This window comes from Schistocerca cancellata, chromosome 4 (assembly GCF_023864275.1).
Source record: "Schistocerca cancellata isolate TAMUIC-IGC-003103 chromosome 4, iqSchCanc2.1, whole genome shotgun sequence".
NCBI lineage: Eukaryota > Metazoa > Arthropoda > Insecta > Orthoptera > Acrididae > Schistocerca > Schistocerca cancellata.
The window spans coordinates 587024622-587044565 of NC_064629.1; the positions used below are offsets into that span (position 1 = coordinate 587024622).

General features: G+C 42.2%; 1 protein-coding gene across 9 annotated transcripts in view; it reads right to left on the reverse strand.

The window, feature by feature from the left end:
* Positions 1–1656: 1656 nt before the first annotated feature.
* Positions 1657–19944, reverse strand: part of LOC126184259 (synaptoporin-like) — a 93660-nt gene continuing 75372 nt past the window's right edge. For all 9 annotated transcript variants that reach the window (XM_049926632.1, XM_049926625.1, XM_049926629.1 and 6 more), the window contains one exon: positions 1657–2440. In XM_049926632.1, coding sequence (XP_049782589.1) covers positions 2327–2440 — 114 coding nt within the window. In that variant the 3' untranslated portion in view covers positions 1657–2326. The remainder of the gene's footprint in view (positions 2441–19944) is intronic.

Here is a 19944-nt window from a genome sequence, read left to right on the forward strand (position 1 = left end):
ACACACACACGAACACAGAGAGAGAGAGAGAGAGAGAGAGAGAGAGAGAGAGAGAGAGAGAGAGAGAGAATGGCCACACTGATCACAGATTCCAATATTTGGAAGACAAATGGACATTCAATGTAACAACCTGTTAATGCGTGTTGCATAGCACATTAAGTGCCCAACAAATTTTTTACTCAATATACAGAACTCAAAACTTTTGGTTTGCAAGTGACACTCATGTATCCTCATAGAAAAATATTGTTCAATATTCATTCAAACAATACATTTTTGCTGATGACTATCACTTGTGAGCCACAAATAAATAGATCTCTGATGTACTTTTGAACTGACGAACTGACATTTCTTGTATAATAAAATATAAAAGCTATCACTAATAAAAACACTCAAAGTAACAAAGTAGGTAAGTACACTAAACACAGTTTAACAGCAATAAATTGACTAGTAATGTACTTTAAGAGCAAAATTTATTATTTACAAACAAGACTCTGTAGCATTTAACAGTATTACATAATGTAAAATCCATGTTTGATACAATTCATCTTGAGACTGTGTCCAGTTTGTGTTCTTACTAGATTTTTTTTAACTTAAAAAATCTAATACAAAAGATACCCTCTTGTGTAATTACCAACACATATCACAGTTCCCTTTAGAAACAAAACATTTTTGATTCTCCAAGTGACCAACATAGTATTATCTTAGAAATACTAAAGATGTTATAGAGCAGTAAAGCAATAGTACAATTCACCAACAGGGCATTTGCAATCTGTGAGACATTTACAAGGCCACAGGTATTTTATAGAAAGAAGATTTTAATTCACTCCCATTGGAATTCAAACTCTGTCAAGGAGACAAATGAGATTTCAAGGCAGAAGGTTCCTAAAAAATACACTAAGATGATTTACCAAAAATAAACAATGAACCTTTTCTGCATTACAGTGCAATATATACATTGTTGGAACTGAAAAATTCAGTCCCATGCCACACACTATTTTCTCCCTTCAAGAGCACATCATATAAGCTTATCTGTATGGATTTGCTTTTGATTAATATACCATGCTTATCTTTCTAGTTTTGATTTGGCAGTGCTATATATGAAATGTAAAACCTATCACTACCGTATGCCCAAGTACATTGTCAAAGTAATACCAATAGCTGTGGTTTCTTTAACAAATGTCTTTCAGCCTTTGATAGAGCAAAATATCTGCACTACTTTTTCCATTTTTATGTAACGTATTTGTTGTATGCAATCTCCCTTTGTATAAAAAGCCATCACACAAATTAACACAGAAGCCTGATTGCAGTTAACACCATGAACACAGGCAATAGTGGCACCATATTAACATATGCAATCGATAGAATTTCTTTTTTACAAAATGGTCACTTCTGTCATACTGAATGCCTTAATTTTATTACTACTGAGGTCATACAATTAATTGCAGAGTTGACATCAAAGTTTTGTGCCTTTTGGAATATAAATACAAGGACAAAATGTGAATAAAAACAAGCAATGTACTTCAATCTAATTTAATATGAGAAATAAGTATGCATCTTCTTCTTCTATATCTTATTTTAACAATTAGAGAGAGAGAGGTGTGTGTGTGTGTGTGTGTGTGTGTGTGTGTGTGTGTGTGTGTGTGTGCGCGCGCAGTATTTTCCACAAATATTTGAAGCTTATAGTTACTGCATTGTATATACAAATACTGAAGAACGCACAATCCAAAACACGGATAAAAAAAAAAAAAAAAAAAAAAGAATTGGTGTTACATTGTAAGTACCTATTAAAATCCATGACAGGAAATATGACAGCTCCACGTTTCAGCACATGGGCAACCACTATAGTGTTACAGATATGGATTTAATAATTGACATAATGTGTATGTTCATACATAAAATAGAAAAAGTACGTGATATTTCAGAAAACTTAATTAGGACCATATTGCAAGAACTTCCCCCCCTCCCCTCCCCCGCGCAAAAATACTTGATTCCAAGGTCCTGTTTCTGAATGATAGGACACAAATATTTAGTACAGCATCAATAAAAAGAATTAACCCATAAATAATTCTGAGGTATTATTCTTCTTAAGATATGTCCTTCAAATTTCTTCATGTAAGTACTCTAGAGAGAACACTGCAACTTGCCATAAAAGGATGCAAAAGTAGAAAAAAATTCTATGACTCAATAATACTACAGTAAAACAAATAAATTATTGTTCAATAGCAACTGGCTGACTTTTTGACTGAACATAAAAAGCAGTCTATACTCTGAATAGAAGAAGGTATTATGTAGATTTGATTTGTGTGTTGCAGACTTTATTTTCCAATTACGCTGTAGCTGCCATATTTGGGCTGCTCTGCTTCATTTTGAACCAAGAAGTTTCCTTGTATAGGAACCACAAATCTGATGCCCAAAGGAAAAAATTCAGAAATCCAAGAATCTGTAAGACAACAAAAATTTCAATCAGTTTATTATTATCAGCTTTTCATATTTGTATGTATTACTCCTGTTTGATTTAACATATGATTTACAACATAAATTTACTTCAATAAATTACTTTTCCACTGCACCAACACTTGTCTATAGTACAAAACCACTTTTTGCAACGTATCTGCAAATGTTGAAACAGCAGCTGAAATTAGCCTATCTGGCAGATGGAGTGTCACACAGAACAAACACTGCACGAACAGAAGTGTACTTACTATTTAACAACTTGTTAATACAGATGTAATCAATGACAAAATAACTGTTTAACTGAAATACTAAATCACTAGCTGAGTACCTGGTGGTTTATTCCAACCTTACCTTCTGTTAGAGCCACCACCTCCCCTCCTGCTCACCTGTCCAACACCACAACACCACCTTCACTCTTCTCCCATTTACTGCCCCCCCCCCCCCCTCCACCTGTCAATCTCCTTCTCCTTCTCCTCTCTGAATCTCAATTTTATCACCGCTATCCCAGTAGGTGGTAGTCATTTCTTAAACCCATAATATTTTTTTGCATGTAGTAAGTAGAATGTGTACCAAGTTAGATTGAAATCAATCCAGTAGTTTCAGAGAAGCTTTTTACCCACTGCTTTGGCCACTTACAATGTCACATATTTAACATATTTTTACACAGTTTATCTGTATATCTAGCGAATTTCACCCTGCAGTGTCATTTTCACGCAGCTCAGTGTTTATGACAACACATCTTCACAACTGTGTGTTGTACAATGACAATTTTGCACATACATTCAGTGGTTTATGTGAATACTGGCTGCAGAAAGTGTAACAAACACAGTTAATAGCAAAGAAGTAATAAATTAAAATGTAATGCCTGATGTGGCAGTTTTACTGCAACAATGAAACAAACCTGCCAAATTTAAACAGATGCAAAATCCCCAAGATTGGCGATCTTTTACAGAAGTTCGAAATTTAGTGTGGACTCCAATGCCAGATGCTTATAATAGTTTCCACAATGACACTGTCTCGAAACCTGGCAAAGAGATCCTGGTCGTATGTGAAGTATGTTAGCAGCAAGAAATAATCAATGCCTTCTCTGTGCGATAGGAATGGAGATACTATCGAAGACAGTGCTGCCAAAGCAGAGTTACTAAAGAACCTTCCAAAATGCCTTCACAAAAGAAGACAAAGTAAATATTTCAGAATTCGAATCAAGAACAGCTGCCAACACGAGTAACGTAGAAGTAAATATCCTCAGAGAAGTGAAGCAATTTAAATCACTGAATAAAACCAAGTCTTCTAGGCCACACTGTATACCAATTAGGTTTCTTTCAGAGTACGCTGATGCATTAGCTCCATACTTAATGATCATATACAACCTTCGCTCGACAAAAGATCCGTAGCCAAAGACTGGAAAGCTACACATGTCAATACCAATATTCAAGAAAGGTAGTAGTAGTAGTAGTAGTAGTAGTAGTAATCCACTTAATTACAGGCCCATATCATTAACATCGTTATGCAGCAGGATTTTGTAACATATATTCTGTTTGAACATTATGAACTACCGTGAAGAAAATGGTCTATTGATACACAGTCAACATGGGTTTAGAAAGCATTGTTCTTGTGAAACACAACTAGCTCTTTATTCGCAGGAAGTGCTAAGTGCTACTGACAAGGGTTTTGGATCATTTCTGTACTTCTGGATTTCCAGAAGACTTTTGACACTACACCACACAAGCAGCTTGTAGTGAAATTGCATGCTTATGGAATATCATCTGTTATGAGACTGGATTTGTGATTTCCTGACACAAAGGTCACATTTCGTAGTAACTGATGGAAAGTTATCGAGTAAACAGAAGTGATTTCTGGTGTTCCCCAAGGTTGTTTGCAGATGATGCTGTTATTTATCAACTAATAAAGTCACCAGAAGATCAAAAGAAACTGCAAAATGATTTAGAAAATATATCTGTATGTTGCAAAAACTAGCAGTTGACCCTAAATAACGAAAAGTGTGAGGTCATCCACCTGAGTGTTGAAAGGAATTCGTTCAACTTTGGTTACAGGATAACTCATTCAAATCTAAGGGTCATAAATTCAACTAAATATCAAGGAATTACAATCATGAACAACTTAAATTGGAAGGAACACACAGAAAATGTTGTGGGGAAGGCTAACCAAAGACTGTTTTATTGGCATGACACTTAGAAAATGTAACAGATCTACTAAGGAGACTGCCTACACTACGCTTGTCAGTCCTCTTTTAGAATACTGCTCACAGTGTGGGATCCTTACCAGATAGGACTAACAAGAGTACATAGAATAAGTTCAAAGACGAAATAGGGGAGAGAGTGTCACTGAAATGGTACAGGATTTGGGCTGGACATCATTTAAAAAAGCATTTTTTGTTGTGATGGAATCTTCTCACGAAATTCAAATCACCAACTTTCTCCTCCGAATGCAAAAATATTTTGTTGACACTGACCTACATAGGGAAAAACAATCACCACGATAAAATACGGGAAATCAGAGCTCGTACGGAATGATATAGGTGTTCATTCTTTCTGTGCACTATACAAGATTTGAATAATAGAGATTTGTGAAGGTGGCTTGACGAACCCGCTGCCACGCACTTAAATGTGATTTGCAGAGTATCGACGTAGATGTAGAACAGTAAGAATGTAGTAAGCAATAAACACTCTTTCCTTTCATCAGTTACTGGGGGATGTAGGCGAGAAAAAGTTTTGTAAACGTTTGAAACCATATGTAAAGTTTGTTGCAAGTCAGTAAGTGCTCTCATTCTCTAATACTGGATGAATAAAGTCTCAGTATCTGCGCTGTAGACTACACTTCATTTTTAACACCCACCCCTCCTCCCCACTCCTTTCACACACTATGTGATCAAAAGTATCCGGGCACACCCAAAAACGTACGTTTTTCGTAGTAAGTGCATTGTGCTGCCACCTGCTGCCAGGTACTCCATATCAGCAACCTCAGTAGTGATTAGACATCATGAGAGAGCAGAATGGGGTACTCCGCAGAACTCGCGTATTTTGAACGTGCTCAGGTGATTGGGTGTCACCTGTGTCATACGTCTGTATGACAGATTTCCACACTCCTAAACATCCCTAGGTCCACTGTTTCCAATGTGATAGTGAAGGGACATGTGCAGTACAAAAGCATACACGCCAACCTCGTCTGTTGGCTAACAGAAATGCCGACAGTTTAAGAGGGCAGTAACGTGTAATAGGCAGACATCTATCCAGACAATCACACAGGAATTCCAAAATGCATCAGGATCCACTGCAAGTACTATTCCAGTTACACGGGAGGTGAGAAAACTGATTTCATGGTAGAGCAGCTGCTCGTAAGCCACACATCACACCGGTAAATGCCAAACAACACCTCACTTCGTGTACAACTGAACAGTGAAAAAACATTGTGTGGGGTGACAAGTCATGGTACACAATGTGGCGATCTATTGGCAGGGTGTGGGTATTGTGAAGGCCCAGTGAACGTCATCTGCCAGCGTGTGTAGTGCTAACAGTGAAATTCGGAGGCGGTGGTGTTATGGTGTGGTTGTGTCTTTTGTGTGTGTGTGTGTGTGTGTGTGTGTGTGTGTGTGTGTGTGTGTGTGTGTGTGGGGGGGGGGGATGAGGGGGGGGGGAGGGGCTTGCACCCCTTGTTATTTTGCATGGCACTATCACAGCACAGGCCTACATTGATGTTCTAAGCACCTTTTTGCTTCCCACTGTTGAAGAGCAATTCAGGTTTGGCAATTGCATCTTTCAACACGATCGAGCACCTGTTCATAATGCACGGCCTGTGTAGGAGTGTTTACATGACAGTAACATCCATGTAATGGACTGGCCTGCACAGAGTACTGACTTGACTCCTATAGAACACCTGTGGGATGTTTTGGAACGCCGACTACGTGCCAGGCCTCACCGACTGACATCAGTACCTATCCTCAGTGCAGCACTCTGAAGAATGGGCAGCAATTCCCAAGAAACTTCCAGCACCTGACTGAATGTATGCCCGCGATAGTGGAAGCTGCCATCAAAGCTAAGGGTGGGCCAACACCATATTGAATTCCGGCATTACAGAAGGAGGGCACCACAAACTTTTAAGTCACTTACAGCCAGGTGACCAGATACTTAAATAGTGTAGGCAGGTGGGTTGTACTCCTGAAGTGATTCTTTCCTGACAGTATGTGATGTGCATACCAAATTTGGTTGAAGTTAATCCAGGGGTTTAACAGAAGGTGTGGAAAACACCAGGAGATAAGAACTGCATAGGAAACTACCATATTTTTTTTAATAACCAAACCAGAATGTTTAGTCCACCCATACTTGTCCACATGTTTAGTGTCTAGGACTTTACTATCTTATGGATCCATTAGTAGAGCCTATCTAGCATCTGACAAATGAACTGCAAAAGCCACAAACATTCGTATCACAAATAAAGAACAGAAATGAAATAGATCTTCAATACTAATGTTATGTCTAGGGATTAAAGTAAATTTATTCAGAATATAGTAATGTGGGGTACTAGCCTTCTTGTACCCAATTAATTGACAGACATAGGAATCCTTACTCCACTCCTTGGTTTGGACCTTAATTCCATCAACCCGAAAAACGTCAAGGCTCACTGTTGCAAAGATTCAAATGGCTTTTTTAACCAAGGATAGTTGAACATATGTTTCTGTAGTGGTCAGTTAATGGAGAGTGATGGAGGCAGTTTTGAATCGGACAGGATCTTAGTGATAAGTACACAATGATATGAAGCTGTTATGTGGACAGAGGGAACTCTTCAGCCTCTACACCCAAGCTAACAATTGGGCTTGTGGGGTGAACTCTGTCTGGCAGATGACTGCAGATAGTGAAGTGTTCACTTCCATGCAAGTCATGGTCCACTTCCCACTGAGCGATACCTCCAAGGGCAAATGAACACAAGTAGTGTATGGGTATAGGCGAACCAGTAGCAATGCTGTAGTGTTAATTACTCCACCCTGCTCCACTCCTCAGGCAGATGGTGGAAGATCTTGGTAGAGCAGTAAATATGTTTAAATTTATTAAAAGGAGAAATAGAAGTGAGATTTCAGCAATAAAGTTATTGAGCTTCTCAACAATGGGGTGTTGTTGTAGGAGGTACACAGAGCATACTGTGTTAGTATGGGCAAGAACACGACAGGTACTGCTTGTAATGTTAAGTGCACAGGGTAAGTGGCATATGCCTTTGACAAACATTACCACCCCACTCTTTAACCTGTCACCAGTAAGGCTGTCTTTTTCTCGGGAGGCTATGTCTTCCAAGTAAAAGACCATCCATGTTTTAAAAATTTCTTCAAAGGACATGCAGAGGGGTCTTCCCTGCACAGGAAGTCAATTCATTTTTGTATGTCCTGAATTTTAATCTTAAACTGGAGTATGGAAGCAATTTTAACATTTTTTTGATCATGTCAGCTATGTCATCACATCTGAAGGCACCTGGGATAGCTTGTTACTTTATACCATTTCTTCATTCATGGGTGAAGGAGAAAGATTTGGTTTGGAGGCACTGTTCTTTAACTGCTTTTTCTACAATTAATTTACTTCAACATTTTTCAGCAGGGTATCTGAGACGCTATTAAACCAGGTTCCAATATTTCGGCTGGCAACCTTTCAGCCATTCTCAAGATGAGTCACTTGCAAGATTTTGAAGCACCACTTTACACTATGGAGTAAACACTACTGATAGCAAGAAGTGTCAGTTAAAATACCAGAAGAAGATTTTATATTATCCTGAATACAACCCCCCCCCCTCCCCCCAAACAAAAGAAAAAAAATTGAATATTTGATCACGACATTGATATGTTTGCTTTCTCTTGTTCTTATATTGTGGCTACCTTTTTTGCAGTTTCTTGAACCTGTTAGCTTTTGCAGGTGTGCATGTGTGCGCTAGTATTGGTTCCTGTTCAGTTAGATTTCTGCACCAAAAATATAATAATTTTGTAGAGCACATTCCCACAAAAAGCAAAGGTCCAGAGTTTGAATCTCTGTCCAGCACATAGTTTTGGTCTGCCAGGAAGTTTTATGACAGGTTTTTTCACAAAGAGGAAGGCACTGCTGAGAAATGTTGGAGGGTCAGTCACTTTACATTCCTTCTTGGCTTCCACAATTGGGATCTACTCTCTTCTTTTTGAACTTTTTTTGTTCTCAGTGAATTTTGGGACGTCTTGGTTTCATATTGGTTTGCTTTCAAATCAGCTGATACACACAGCTAGAGAGATGCTGTCAGTGCAAAGTTCATGAGTTGCCTTTCAGGGTTTTACCCGCAGGTTGCTTCTCCTTTGGAACTCATTGTTGTCCCTGGGTCGGGGCACAAGTCTCAACCGTAAACCAGAGGAAGCCTCCACACAGTATTCTCTCACTATCAGAGCAGTGGAAGTCACAAGGAAAGTGGCAGTCTTCACCAGCTCTATATTATTTCTTCTTTTCATTTGTTGCACCTCAATTGTTCCTTCATATGGACAGTCTTGTGTAATTTAGGAGACATTCATTTCCTCCATCATGACGCAAGACATACTCTTGCTTCAGTAGAGAGTGTTTGGCACCTCAATGAGAAAGTCATTGAGTTTCTGGATTATCTTTGTAGACCCGCCTGATAGGATCATTTTGTAATGGACAGCTAGCTGGTTGGGGAATACCTTGGGATTTAGTGAAAAATTTTATTCCGCATTTCTTGCTTGTGTATTCAACTAAGCATCCAATGCTAGTTCAGCTACCCAATCTTTTAGCAAAATGTATCCCATTCTCTTTACATACAAGGGTTGTTGTCACCCTGATTCCCACCTTCTGGTGGGATTACCAGTTGGAATGCACCTCACTTTCCTCTGCCACAATCTCCAATCTCTCTTCCCTGGACTGTGCTTTCCATATTTCCTCACATACTCCCCAGAATGGTGCCTGGCCACAGAACTGATCTCTTGCTGGGTCCTAACGTTTTTGTCACTCTCATGACATTTCAGCATCTGTTACATCCAGTTCTTCAAGAGTTCCAGGGTGCTATCATCCTTTACACCAATGGCTCAAACTGTGCCTCAGATGGGATATGCTTGTAAATCTCCTACTGATATCTAACACCACTTGCTCCTGGGAACATGTGTTTACAACACAGCTGACCGCCACTAGCAGAGCTTCTATTTTATTAGACGGACCTCCCTTGACGATGTTTTAATACAAACTGATTCAATGAGCAGGCTTTTGACCGATGCTATTCTTGCCATCCTTTGGTCTCCACTATTCATGACCTTCTCACTTACCTTCATCATGCTGCCTGCTCAGTTGTCTTTCTGAGTCTCAAGTCATGGGGGTGCCCCAGGGAATGAACTGGCTAAGCCATTTGGCTAGGGAGCAAATACATACTCACATTTGCTGTGCTGATCCCAGGTGCAGATTTGTGGGTGCACACGGTGTCTCTGGCTGCTCAGAAATGTAACAAAATGTGATGGGCTACTGCCTCATCTAATGAAATTTGCACAATGTAGATGACAGCAGCATTGTGCTCTTCCTTCTGCTTATCTCAGAAGGAATCCACATTCCTATGCCATTTCCACATTGATCACACCAGGTTAACCCATCATTTTCTTTTGTGTAATGAATTGTGGTTATGGAGCCTTGCAACAAGTAGCTCATATCCTGGTGGAATGCTCCCTCCTTATCACCATCTGCATTAAGTATGGACTTCCAGACTGATTGCCTGTAATATTGGCAAGGATTCATGGATGGTTGAACTGGTTCTAAGTTTTATCTGTGAAAGTGTGTTTATTCTCTGTTATAAGGCTTTAGACATCTCCAGAACAGGGGTAGGGTGGTTGAGGTTGGGGCGTCTTCCACTGTATGCTGTGTCTGGGTGGTCCCCAACCCTACCTCTTTGACCGGACTACTCTCTCATTCCTTTTACTCTGTTTTAATTATTTTCACATTTGGTTAGCCTCCTTTCTGCCTCACCCATTTTTCACTTCTTGGTGTTGCACTCTGTTGGATAGTGGATGATCTGGACTGTAACTCAGATTGGAATGTATACCGCAGAGACAGGCTGAACAGTGAAGGGGGAGGCGTGTTTATAGCGGTAAGAAGTGCAATAGTATCGAAGGAAATTGACGGAGATCCGAAATGTGAAATGATTTGGGTGAAGGTCGCGGTTAAAGCAGGCTCAGACATGGTAATTGGATGTCTCTATAGGCCCCCTGGCTCAGCAGCTGTTGTGGCTGAGCACCTGAAGGATAATTTGGAAAATATTTCGAGTAGATTTCCCCACCATGTTATAGTTCTGGGTGGAGATTTTAATTTGCCGGATATAGACTGGGAGACTCAGACGTTCATAACGGGTGGCAGGGACAAAGAATCCAGTGAAATTTTTTTAAGTGCTTTATCTGAAAACTACCTTGAGCAGTTAAACAGAGAACCGACTCGTGGCGATAACATATTAGACCTTCTGGTGACAAACAGACCCGAACTATTTGAAAAAGTTAACGCAGAACAGGGAATCAGTGATCATAAAGCGGTTACGGCATCGATGATTTCAGCCGTAAATAGGAATATTAAAAAGGGTAGGAAGATTTTTTTGTTTAGAAAAAGTGACAAAAAGCAGATTTCAGAGTACCTGCTGGCTCAACACAAAAGTTTTGTCTCAAGTACTGATAGTGTTGAGGATCAGTGGACAAAGTTCAAAACCATCGTACAATATGCATTAGATGAGTATGTGCCAAGCAAGATCGTAAGAGATGGAAAAGAGCCACCGTGGTTCAACAACCGAGTTAGAAAACTGCTGCAGAAGCAAAGGGAACTTCACAGCAAACAAACATAGCCAAAGCCTTGCAAACAAAAATTACGCGAAGCGAAATGTAGTGTGAAGAGAGCCATGCGAGAGGCGTTCAATGAATTCGAAAGTAAAGTTCTATGTACTGACTTGGCAGAAAATCCTAAGAAATTTTGGTCTTATGTCAAAGCGGTAGGTGGATCAAAACAAAATGTCCAGACACTCTGTGACCAAAATGGTACTGAAACAGACGATGACAGACTAAAGGCCGAAATTCTAAATGTCTTTTTCCAAAGTTGTTTCACAGAGGAAGATTGCACTGTAGTTCCTTCTCTAGATTGTCGCACAGATGACAAAATGGTAGATATCGAAATAGACGACAGAGGGATAGAGAAACAATTAAAATCGCTCAAAAGAGGAAAGGCCTCTGGACCTGATGGGATACCAGTTCAATTTTACACAGAGTACGCGAAGGAACTTGCCCCCCTTCTTGCAGCGGTGTACCGTAGGTCTCTAGAAGAGCGTAGCGTTCCAAAGGATTGGAAAAGGGCACAGGTCATCCCCGTTTTCAAGAAGGGACGTCGAACAGATGTGCAGAACTATAGACCTATATCTCTAACGTCGATCAGTTGTAGAATTTTGGAACACGTATTGTGTTCGAGTATAATGACTTTTCTGGAGACTAGAAATCTACTCTGTAGGAATCAGCATGGGTTTCGAAAAAGACGGTCATGTGAAACCCAGCTCGCGCTATTCGTCCACGAGACTCAGAGGGCCATAGACACGGGTTCACAGGTAGATGCCGTGTTTCTTGACTTCCGCAAGGCGTTCGATACAGTTCCCCACAGTCGTTTAATGAACAAAGTAAGAGCATATGGACTATCAGACCAATTGTGTGATTGGATTGAGGAGTTCCTAGATAACAGGACGCAGCATGTTATTCTCAATGGAGAGAAGTCTTCCGAAGTAAGAGTAATTTCAGGTGTGCCGCAGGGGAGTGTCATAGGACCGTTGCTATTCACAATATACATAAATGACCTGGTGGATGACATCGGAAGTTCACTGAGGCTTTTTGCAGATGATGCTGTGGTGTATCGAGAGGTTGTAACAATGGAAAATTGTACTGAAATGCAGGAGGATCTGCAGCGAATTGACACATGGTGCAGGGAATGGCAACTGAATCTCAATGTAGACAAGTGTAATGTGCTGCGAATACACAGAAAGATAGATCCTTTATCATTTAGCTACAAAATAGCAGGTCAGCAACTGGAAGCAGTTAATACGATAAATTATCTGGGAGTACGCATTAGGAGTGATTTAAAATGGAATGATCATATAATGTTGATTGTCGGTAAAGCAGATGCCAGACAGATTCATTGGAAGAATCCTAAGGAAATGCAATCCGAAAACAAAGGAAGTAGGTTACAGTACGCTTGTTCGCCCACTGCTTGAATACTGCTCAGCAGTGTGGGATCCGTACCAGATAGGGTTGATACAAGACATAGAGAAGATCCAACGGAGAGCAGCGCGCTTCGTTACAGGATCATCTAGTAATCGCGAAAGCGTTACGGAGATGATAGATAAACTCCAGTGGAAGACTCTGCAGGAGAGACGCTCAGTAGCTCGGTACGGGCTTTTGTCAAAGTTTTGAGAACATACCTTCACCGAAGAGTCAAGCAGTATATTGCTCCCTCCTACGTATATCTCGCAAAGAGACCATGAGGATAAAATCAGAGAGATTAGAGCCCACACAGAGGCATACCGACAATCCTTCTTTCCACGAACAATACGAGACTGGAATAGAAGGGAGAACCGATAGAGGTACTGAAGGTACCCTCCGCCACACACCGTCAGGTGGCTTGCGGAGTATGGATGTAGATGTAGATGTAGATGTAACAGATCAGGGATGGTGCAGTTGTGGGTGGTAACATTTCGTGTCACATGCAGAGTCCCTGGGACACCCACCTGCTGACTTCCCTGATTCATCTTGCTTGTATTACTGACAGTGCAAAAGCTCTATTACTTTTTAGCATTATAGTTTCTGCTGTTAAGAGTCTCCCTTACATTGCCTCCATGCCTCCATAATTGCTTTCAAGGTGGTAGTTTATTTTACAGGTAAAAACAATCACCAGAACTCAGGGAATTCCCATTAGCTCAGATTTTGGGTCCGCCCACAAGATATATTCCTGTAGCTCAGTTGGAGACACTTAGTGAGACAGGTATGTTCAAGACACAGAACCAAAAGAGAGCGGGTGACCTTGGGGCACACAGATGGTGCATAATGTGGCCGAGTTGTTGTTGTAGGCTTCCGGCCTCAGAGATGGCAGGGAGAGTGGTCCCAGATGTGAGCCCCATCACCGGCAGGTGCCGAAGAAGGGGACATTCCTTGGGCCGGGGAGGGGGAGCAACTGGAGGGAGGTTGTAGGAACTGCAGGGGCGGGGGAGGGGAAAGGTGGACAGGGCTGGGGTAAGGAAGAGGTAGGAAGGGGAGAGGATGTAACAGAGGCAAAACTTGTAGAAAGTGACACTAGATGGCATGTCTCATATTTTTGGCGAGCCTCAGCATAAGGCAGGCAATCTAGGGACTTTTACTCTTGTATCTTGTTTTCTGTCTTTTAAGCCAGGCAATCTGGTGAGTGAGGGGAGTGGCGGTCGTGACACTTTACACACACAGATGACTGAACGCAGGGTCTTCCCTCATGAAGTGGGTTTTTACAGTACTACAAAGTGGGTCTGCCGTATAGTGGGAATAGATATGCTGAAAATACAAGGACCAAAGTGTCTAATGGGTGGTAGGACGTATGGCTCCGCGTCATATCTGTACCACATAACCTGTACCTTCTCTTGGATGGTATGCCCCTCAAAAGCCAGAATGAAGGTGCCAGTATCTGTGCAGTTATTTTTGGGACCATTCTGCACAGGGTAACAAAATGAATACCTCGTTGCTCCAGATTAGCCCGGAGTTCCTCATTGGTTGGCAGGATGAGGTGTCTATGAAAAATCACCCTCTGGACCATATTCAGAGAATGGTGAGGGGTAATAGACACTGGGACAATGCCAAGATGATCATGAGCATGAAGAGCTGCAGACGAGATGGCAGAAGCAGCTTTGATCAACAGAGAGCCTGACTGCACCTTACTGAGAAACTCCACTTTACCAAAATTGTCCTCCATATTCAATAATATAAAAGGGGAGGGGGTGGCTTTGTGTCAGTGAATGTGTTTCCATCAATCCTTGTACAGGCGAGGTAGTGGGGAAAGTGTTTCATACCAAGATGGTAAGCCGAGCCATCCTTCCATGGTGTAGCCAGAGAAGGCAAGGCTGCCGGGTCGTACAAAGCAGCATTCAATGATCCTTCACCATTCTAAGAGATGGCCATTTGAGAATGGCCAAATTTTTGCAGGTTGACACACTTCATGTGCCCACCCAGACACAGAAAGGGCCTCCTGGTGTGCCGTCACTGGACTACAACACACATCATCATCTTGGCTTCGTTATCAGGTTACTTCTTTTCAATTTTGCGTATTCCTGGTATGCAGTTACGGATGTTCTGGACTAACCTGCCTGCTTGACACATTTAGTGCTGTGCTTTAGGGTTATTTAAAGAATCAGAGCTTACCTAACAAATTTTCCCCCATTCACAGCGTATTAGCTCCAATGCATTCAGTGTCACACAGGCACTATACACAACTAGCTCTGTTGAAATATGGATCCTGAGGAGACGAATTTAACATCTCATCACATGATTGAACATGCTACATTAAAATTATGCTCTTCTTAGATAATACAAAAAATAGAAGGTTAAAAACAAAGGTTTTCTTGTTTTTACCCCTTTAAAATTGCCAGCTTGAAAGCTGTTATGGAGTGCATATAACGTGGTGACACATTCCAGTCCTAACATAATACTCTGATACAAAAAATCCATTTCTAGAATGTTAATTTTCACACTGATTTCATACATCATCAAAAATTACCACTTTACGATTAGTGGTGTGGTAGGGATCACCTTACCATTCATGTGATCATATCTATACTCTTGTGGTGCGTCAAATCTAATACTTCTAAGTCCAATGGCCTAGCAGTCCAATATGAGCACACTAGACAAAAAAATTTTGTGACCACTCAGGAGCCATCAACCTCGCCATGTAACACCAGCACTGTCCTTGATAATGGCCTCAATTCTACAGGTATGAGCTAAAGTTTCAACAAGTATGCCATATCCAGTTGAAGCTACTCACTGAACATTATATCCCAGAACACTACTAAGCTGCAAGAGTGTTTATTACTTTGTTTCACCAAACTTTCTATGGTGATTATGATCCTGTGATTTATCAAAACAATTTGGGTGCAATAATGGATGGTGGGTTGGTTGGTTGGTTGGCTGGCTGGCTGGCTGTGGTGACGGGGTAGGGGTGGTAAGGAACCAAACAAGGTCACCAGTCCCTCCATCCAACAGTGGTGCATCCAGAAGTATAGACTGCCACTGAGAACATTTTCTCATTTAGTTGGGAGTGTGTGAACAGTAGAAACGAGAAGGCTAAAAATTTAATAGACATCTTTTGTACTGTCAATAACACAATGAAGATGAAGGAAACAGTGAAGTCAGCAAGCGAGTGTCCCCAGGGCTCTGCACGCAACAGGGAATGTCACACCCACAACTGTACCATCTCTGATCCATTACAGAGCAGAGCATTCACTATCCAACCAAGTGTAACAACCACAACAGAAAAATGGGAGCAGAGGTGCAAAAAAAGGAGGCAAACTAAATCTAAAAATAACTATAACAGAGTAAATGGGGCTGAGACAGTAACCACATAAGTCTTTTGTGTTCATTTGACATGACAGCTGTAAACTAAGAGGAGACAGTAAAATCACTACACGTAAACACTGGTCAAGGGGGAACTACCCCTCCCCTCCGGAATTCAGACTGACCTGTGCAAGCGTGAATCTGGCAGCTTGGGTGCATGAGAAAAATTTTCTTTGTCCTAAAGCCTTTGACACATTTTTCTGTAGGCAGACACTTATGTGTGCACTGTGTTTGTTGCTGCAAATGGCACATTTCCTTTGCAACTCAAGTTTTATTTCTGTTTTTTCTCGCATTTGTGTTTTATTAATGCAGTATTATTCTGCAGTATCACGATATAGTAATATTCTTTGTTAGAGTGTCAGTTCTTATCAGTCAAAATTACAAAAATTTTGGAAAAAAAACAAAAACACACACACACACACACACACACACACACACACACACACACACACACAAAACTGCCTCGGAGCATTGGAGTATAGAAAAAACTAAACTCCTCCCGAACAGGCATGAAGGCCCAATGGTACCGACCAGCTGCTGTGTCATCCTCAGCCCATAGGCGTCATTGGATGTGGATATGGAGGGGCATGTGGTCAGCAGACCGCTACTTCTTAATCAAGCAGCTCTTCAGTTTCCAGAATGAGATTTTCACTCTGCAGCGGAGTGTGCACTGATATGAAACTTCCTGCCAGATTAAAACCGTGTGCCGGACCGAGACTCGAACTTGGGACCTTTGCCTTTCGCAGGTAAGTGCTCTACCGACTGAGCTACCCAAGCACGACTCACGCCCCGTCCTCACAGCTTTACTTCTGCCAGTACGTCTCCTACCTTCCAAACATTACAGAAGCTCTCCTGCGAACCATGCAGAGCACTTGGCTGTTAGAGCACTTGCCCACGAAAGGCAATGGTCCCGAGTTTGAGTCTCGGTCCGGCACACAGTTTTAATCTGCCAGGAAGTTTCAGCTCTTCAGTTTGCCTCACAAGGGCCTGCTGCACTCCACTTGCCAAAAGCGCTCAGCAGACCGGATTGTCACCCATCGAAGTGCTAGCCCAGCCTGATAGGAACTGGTGTTACCAGTTCTTCTTCTTCTTCTTCTTCTTCTTCTTCTTCTTCACTTCTGGTGGGCAAGGATTATTCAAGGGGCTATATGCACTGAGTGCGGAGACAGATGAAGAGTGGATAGGCCAGGGATGCCACAGGCCGTGACTCATTCAGGCATTGTTTGGCATCGGGCTTCCGGTCTGGAGGCTGCCAGTCTGGGGATACCAAAGGACGCACTGTCACCAGTAGACACCGAAGAAACTGAACACTCTCTGGTTGGGTGTGGGAAGTGGTTCCCGAAGAAGGTACTGTGGGAACCACAGGAGAGAAAGGTGGTGGTAGATCTGGTTTGGGGGAGGGGAGAAATGGATGGGGCACAATGATCATGTTTGCATAATTGATAATCATATCCAGAATTTAGACATTTATATCTGTTCCATGCCTCAGTATATGCCACGCATTTAATAGATCTGTATTGCTAATCTTCTGTTCTTTCCTGAAAACTGGGCAAACTGGCAAATGTGGAGGGTGATGTTCCACGCAGTTGACATACAAAGGTGGATGTTCAGGAAGACTACATTCATGGAGTGATCATCCACAAGCTGCCACGCATTGTGTGTCATTCAGCGGGATGACATATGCCCAAAGCATAAACATGTGAAGCATCTCTTAGGGAACAGGACAAAGATCTCACATCACACTTAACCATGACCTTGACTTTCTCCAGGATGTCATTCCCTTCACACCTCTGCCTGTAAAATTATCCTTCATCCCTTTTGTACAGGACTGATAAACTGTACACCTCTCCAGTGGAGCTCCTCATCTGTTTGGAGCATCTGGAAGACGATTCCTAGTACCGTGTTCAAAGTTCTGTGTGGGGTACTGATCACAATGTAACGTAGCAAGTAATTCTGTGTGTGTGTGTGTGTGTGTGTGTGTGTGTGTGTGTGTGTGTGTGGGGGGGGGGGGGGGGGCGGCTTGTTAGGGCACAAAACATCTAAGGTCATAAGCGCCCAGTATAGAACCATAGAATGCTGGAACCGCAAGGGCAAAAAATTGTTTCAAGGCCCAATACAGAAAGGAAGAAAAAACAAATCTAAAACGTCAAGACATTACAGAAGAGTATCTAAAAAAACGTTGACAAGACACCGGAGTCACCAGGTACAAATCAAATCTCTTTTGTCATATTACTGATTTTTAAAAAACTTAAAATGCGAGCCACAGCTCGCATATCATCCGCTAAAATGTCCAGGAAAGCAGGCAGCAGCCCGACCCTGTGATGTAAGTGGCTGAAATAGGGGCAGAGGATCAGGAAATGTCTGACTGTTAATGGCTGGTTACAGAAAGGACAGTTGGGTGCAGGGTCGCCACTCAAAAAGTGGTGGTGACTAATGCTGCAGAACCCTATTCACAACCAAGCTAACATTACTTCCTCATGGTGAAATGGCCAGGAGTAAGTCTAACAGGCTGTTGGGAGAGGTTTGACTTCCGAGTTTGTTCCCATGAAGGGAGCACCAATTGTCATGCCAAAGTGACGTGATATGCCGATAGAGAAAATTACAAATGTTTTGCAAGGGAACAGAGTAGGAGATGGGCCGACCAAGATGGACTGTGGCCTTGGCTGCAGCATCAGCGTCATTCCCAGACATACCAACATGACCAGGAACCTACATGAATATTACTTGTGCTCCCCATCCGGGAACAAATGGAGGCAGTCCTGGATCCGTCTAACAATGGGGTAGACTGGATCTGGATCATCCAGACTCTAAAAGGGCACTGAGGGAGTCAGAGCAGATCACACAGCGAGGGACGAGGGAGCTGGTGCCTCCGGGGGTTGTTAACAGCCTGAGAGGGGGCAAAAAGCTGTGTGGTAAAAATTGTGCACTGGTCGAGAAGCCAGAATTGAGACTTATCATCCCCGATGACTAAAGCACAGCCAACACTGTGTGTGAACTTGGAACCATAAGTGTACAAAAATATGCTATTGGCAAGTTGTGAGTGAAGTTCGAGAAATTTCAGTGATAAGTCAGCTCAGGAGTTGAATCCTTTAGGAATGAGCTGAGGTCAAAATGAACACAAACCTGTGCCTGAAGCCAAGGTGCGGAGGGGCTCTCACCCATTCGAAAAGTGGCAGGAAGTGTTAACTGCAGCTGCTGAAGCAGGTGACTAAAGTGGACGCTGGGAGGCCGCAGAGAAGAAATGTACATCTCGTATTGGCGGTCAAGAATGTTATAAAAAAAAAGGGTCAAAGGCTGGGTGGCCTGGCATGGAAGAAAGCCGACACGCATACCTACTGAGTAGGATGTCGCGTTGGTAGGACAGTGGTAGTTCACTGGCTTCTGCATAAATACTCTCAACTGGGCTAGTACGGGAGGCACCAGTGGCGAGACAGATCCCCAAATGGTGGATTGTATTTAGACAGTGTAAGATAGACGGCTGTGCAGAGGAGTAGACAATGCATCCATAATCCAACTTGAGCGGACAAGAGAGCGATACATGTCAAGGAGGACAGTTCAGTCAGCTCCCCGAGAGGTACCACTCAATACACGAAGGATGTCGAGGGATCGGGTGCAGCCAGATAGGACACGTGGGGAGACCAGCTGAGTTTCCTATCGAACGTAAGCCCTAAGAACTGTGCTGCATCCATGAACAGGAGAGCATTTTGGCCCAGTCATAAGGACGGTGGAAGAAATGCCTTGTACTGCCAGAAGTTGCTGCAAACTGATTTGATAGCAGAAAAGCGGAAACCATTTGTGACACTCCACGAATAGAGACGGTCCCGACAATGTTGAAGACAGTGTTGCAGGAGACATGTCCGCTGGGAGCTGCAATAAATAGTAAAGTCGTCAAT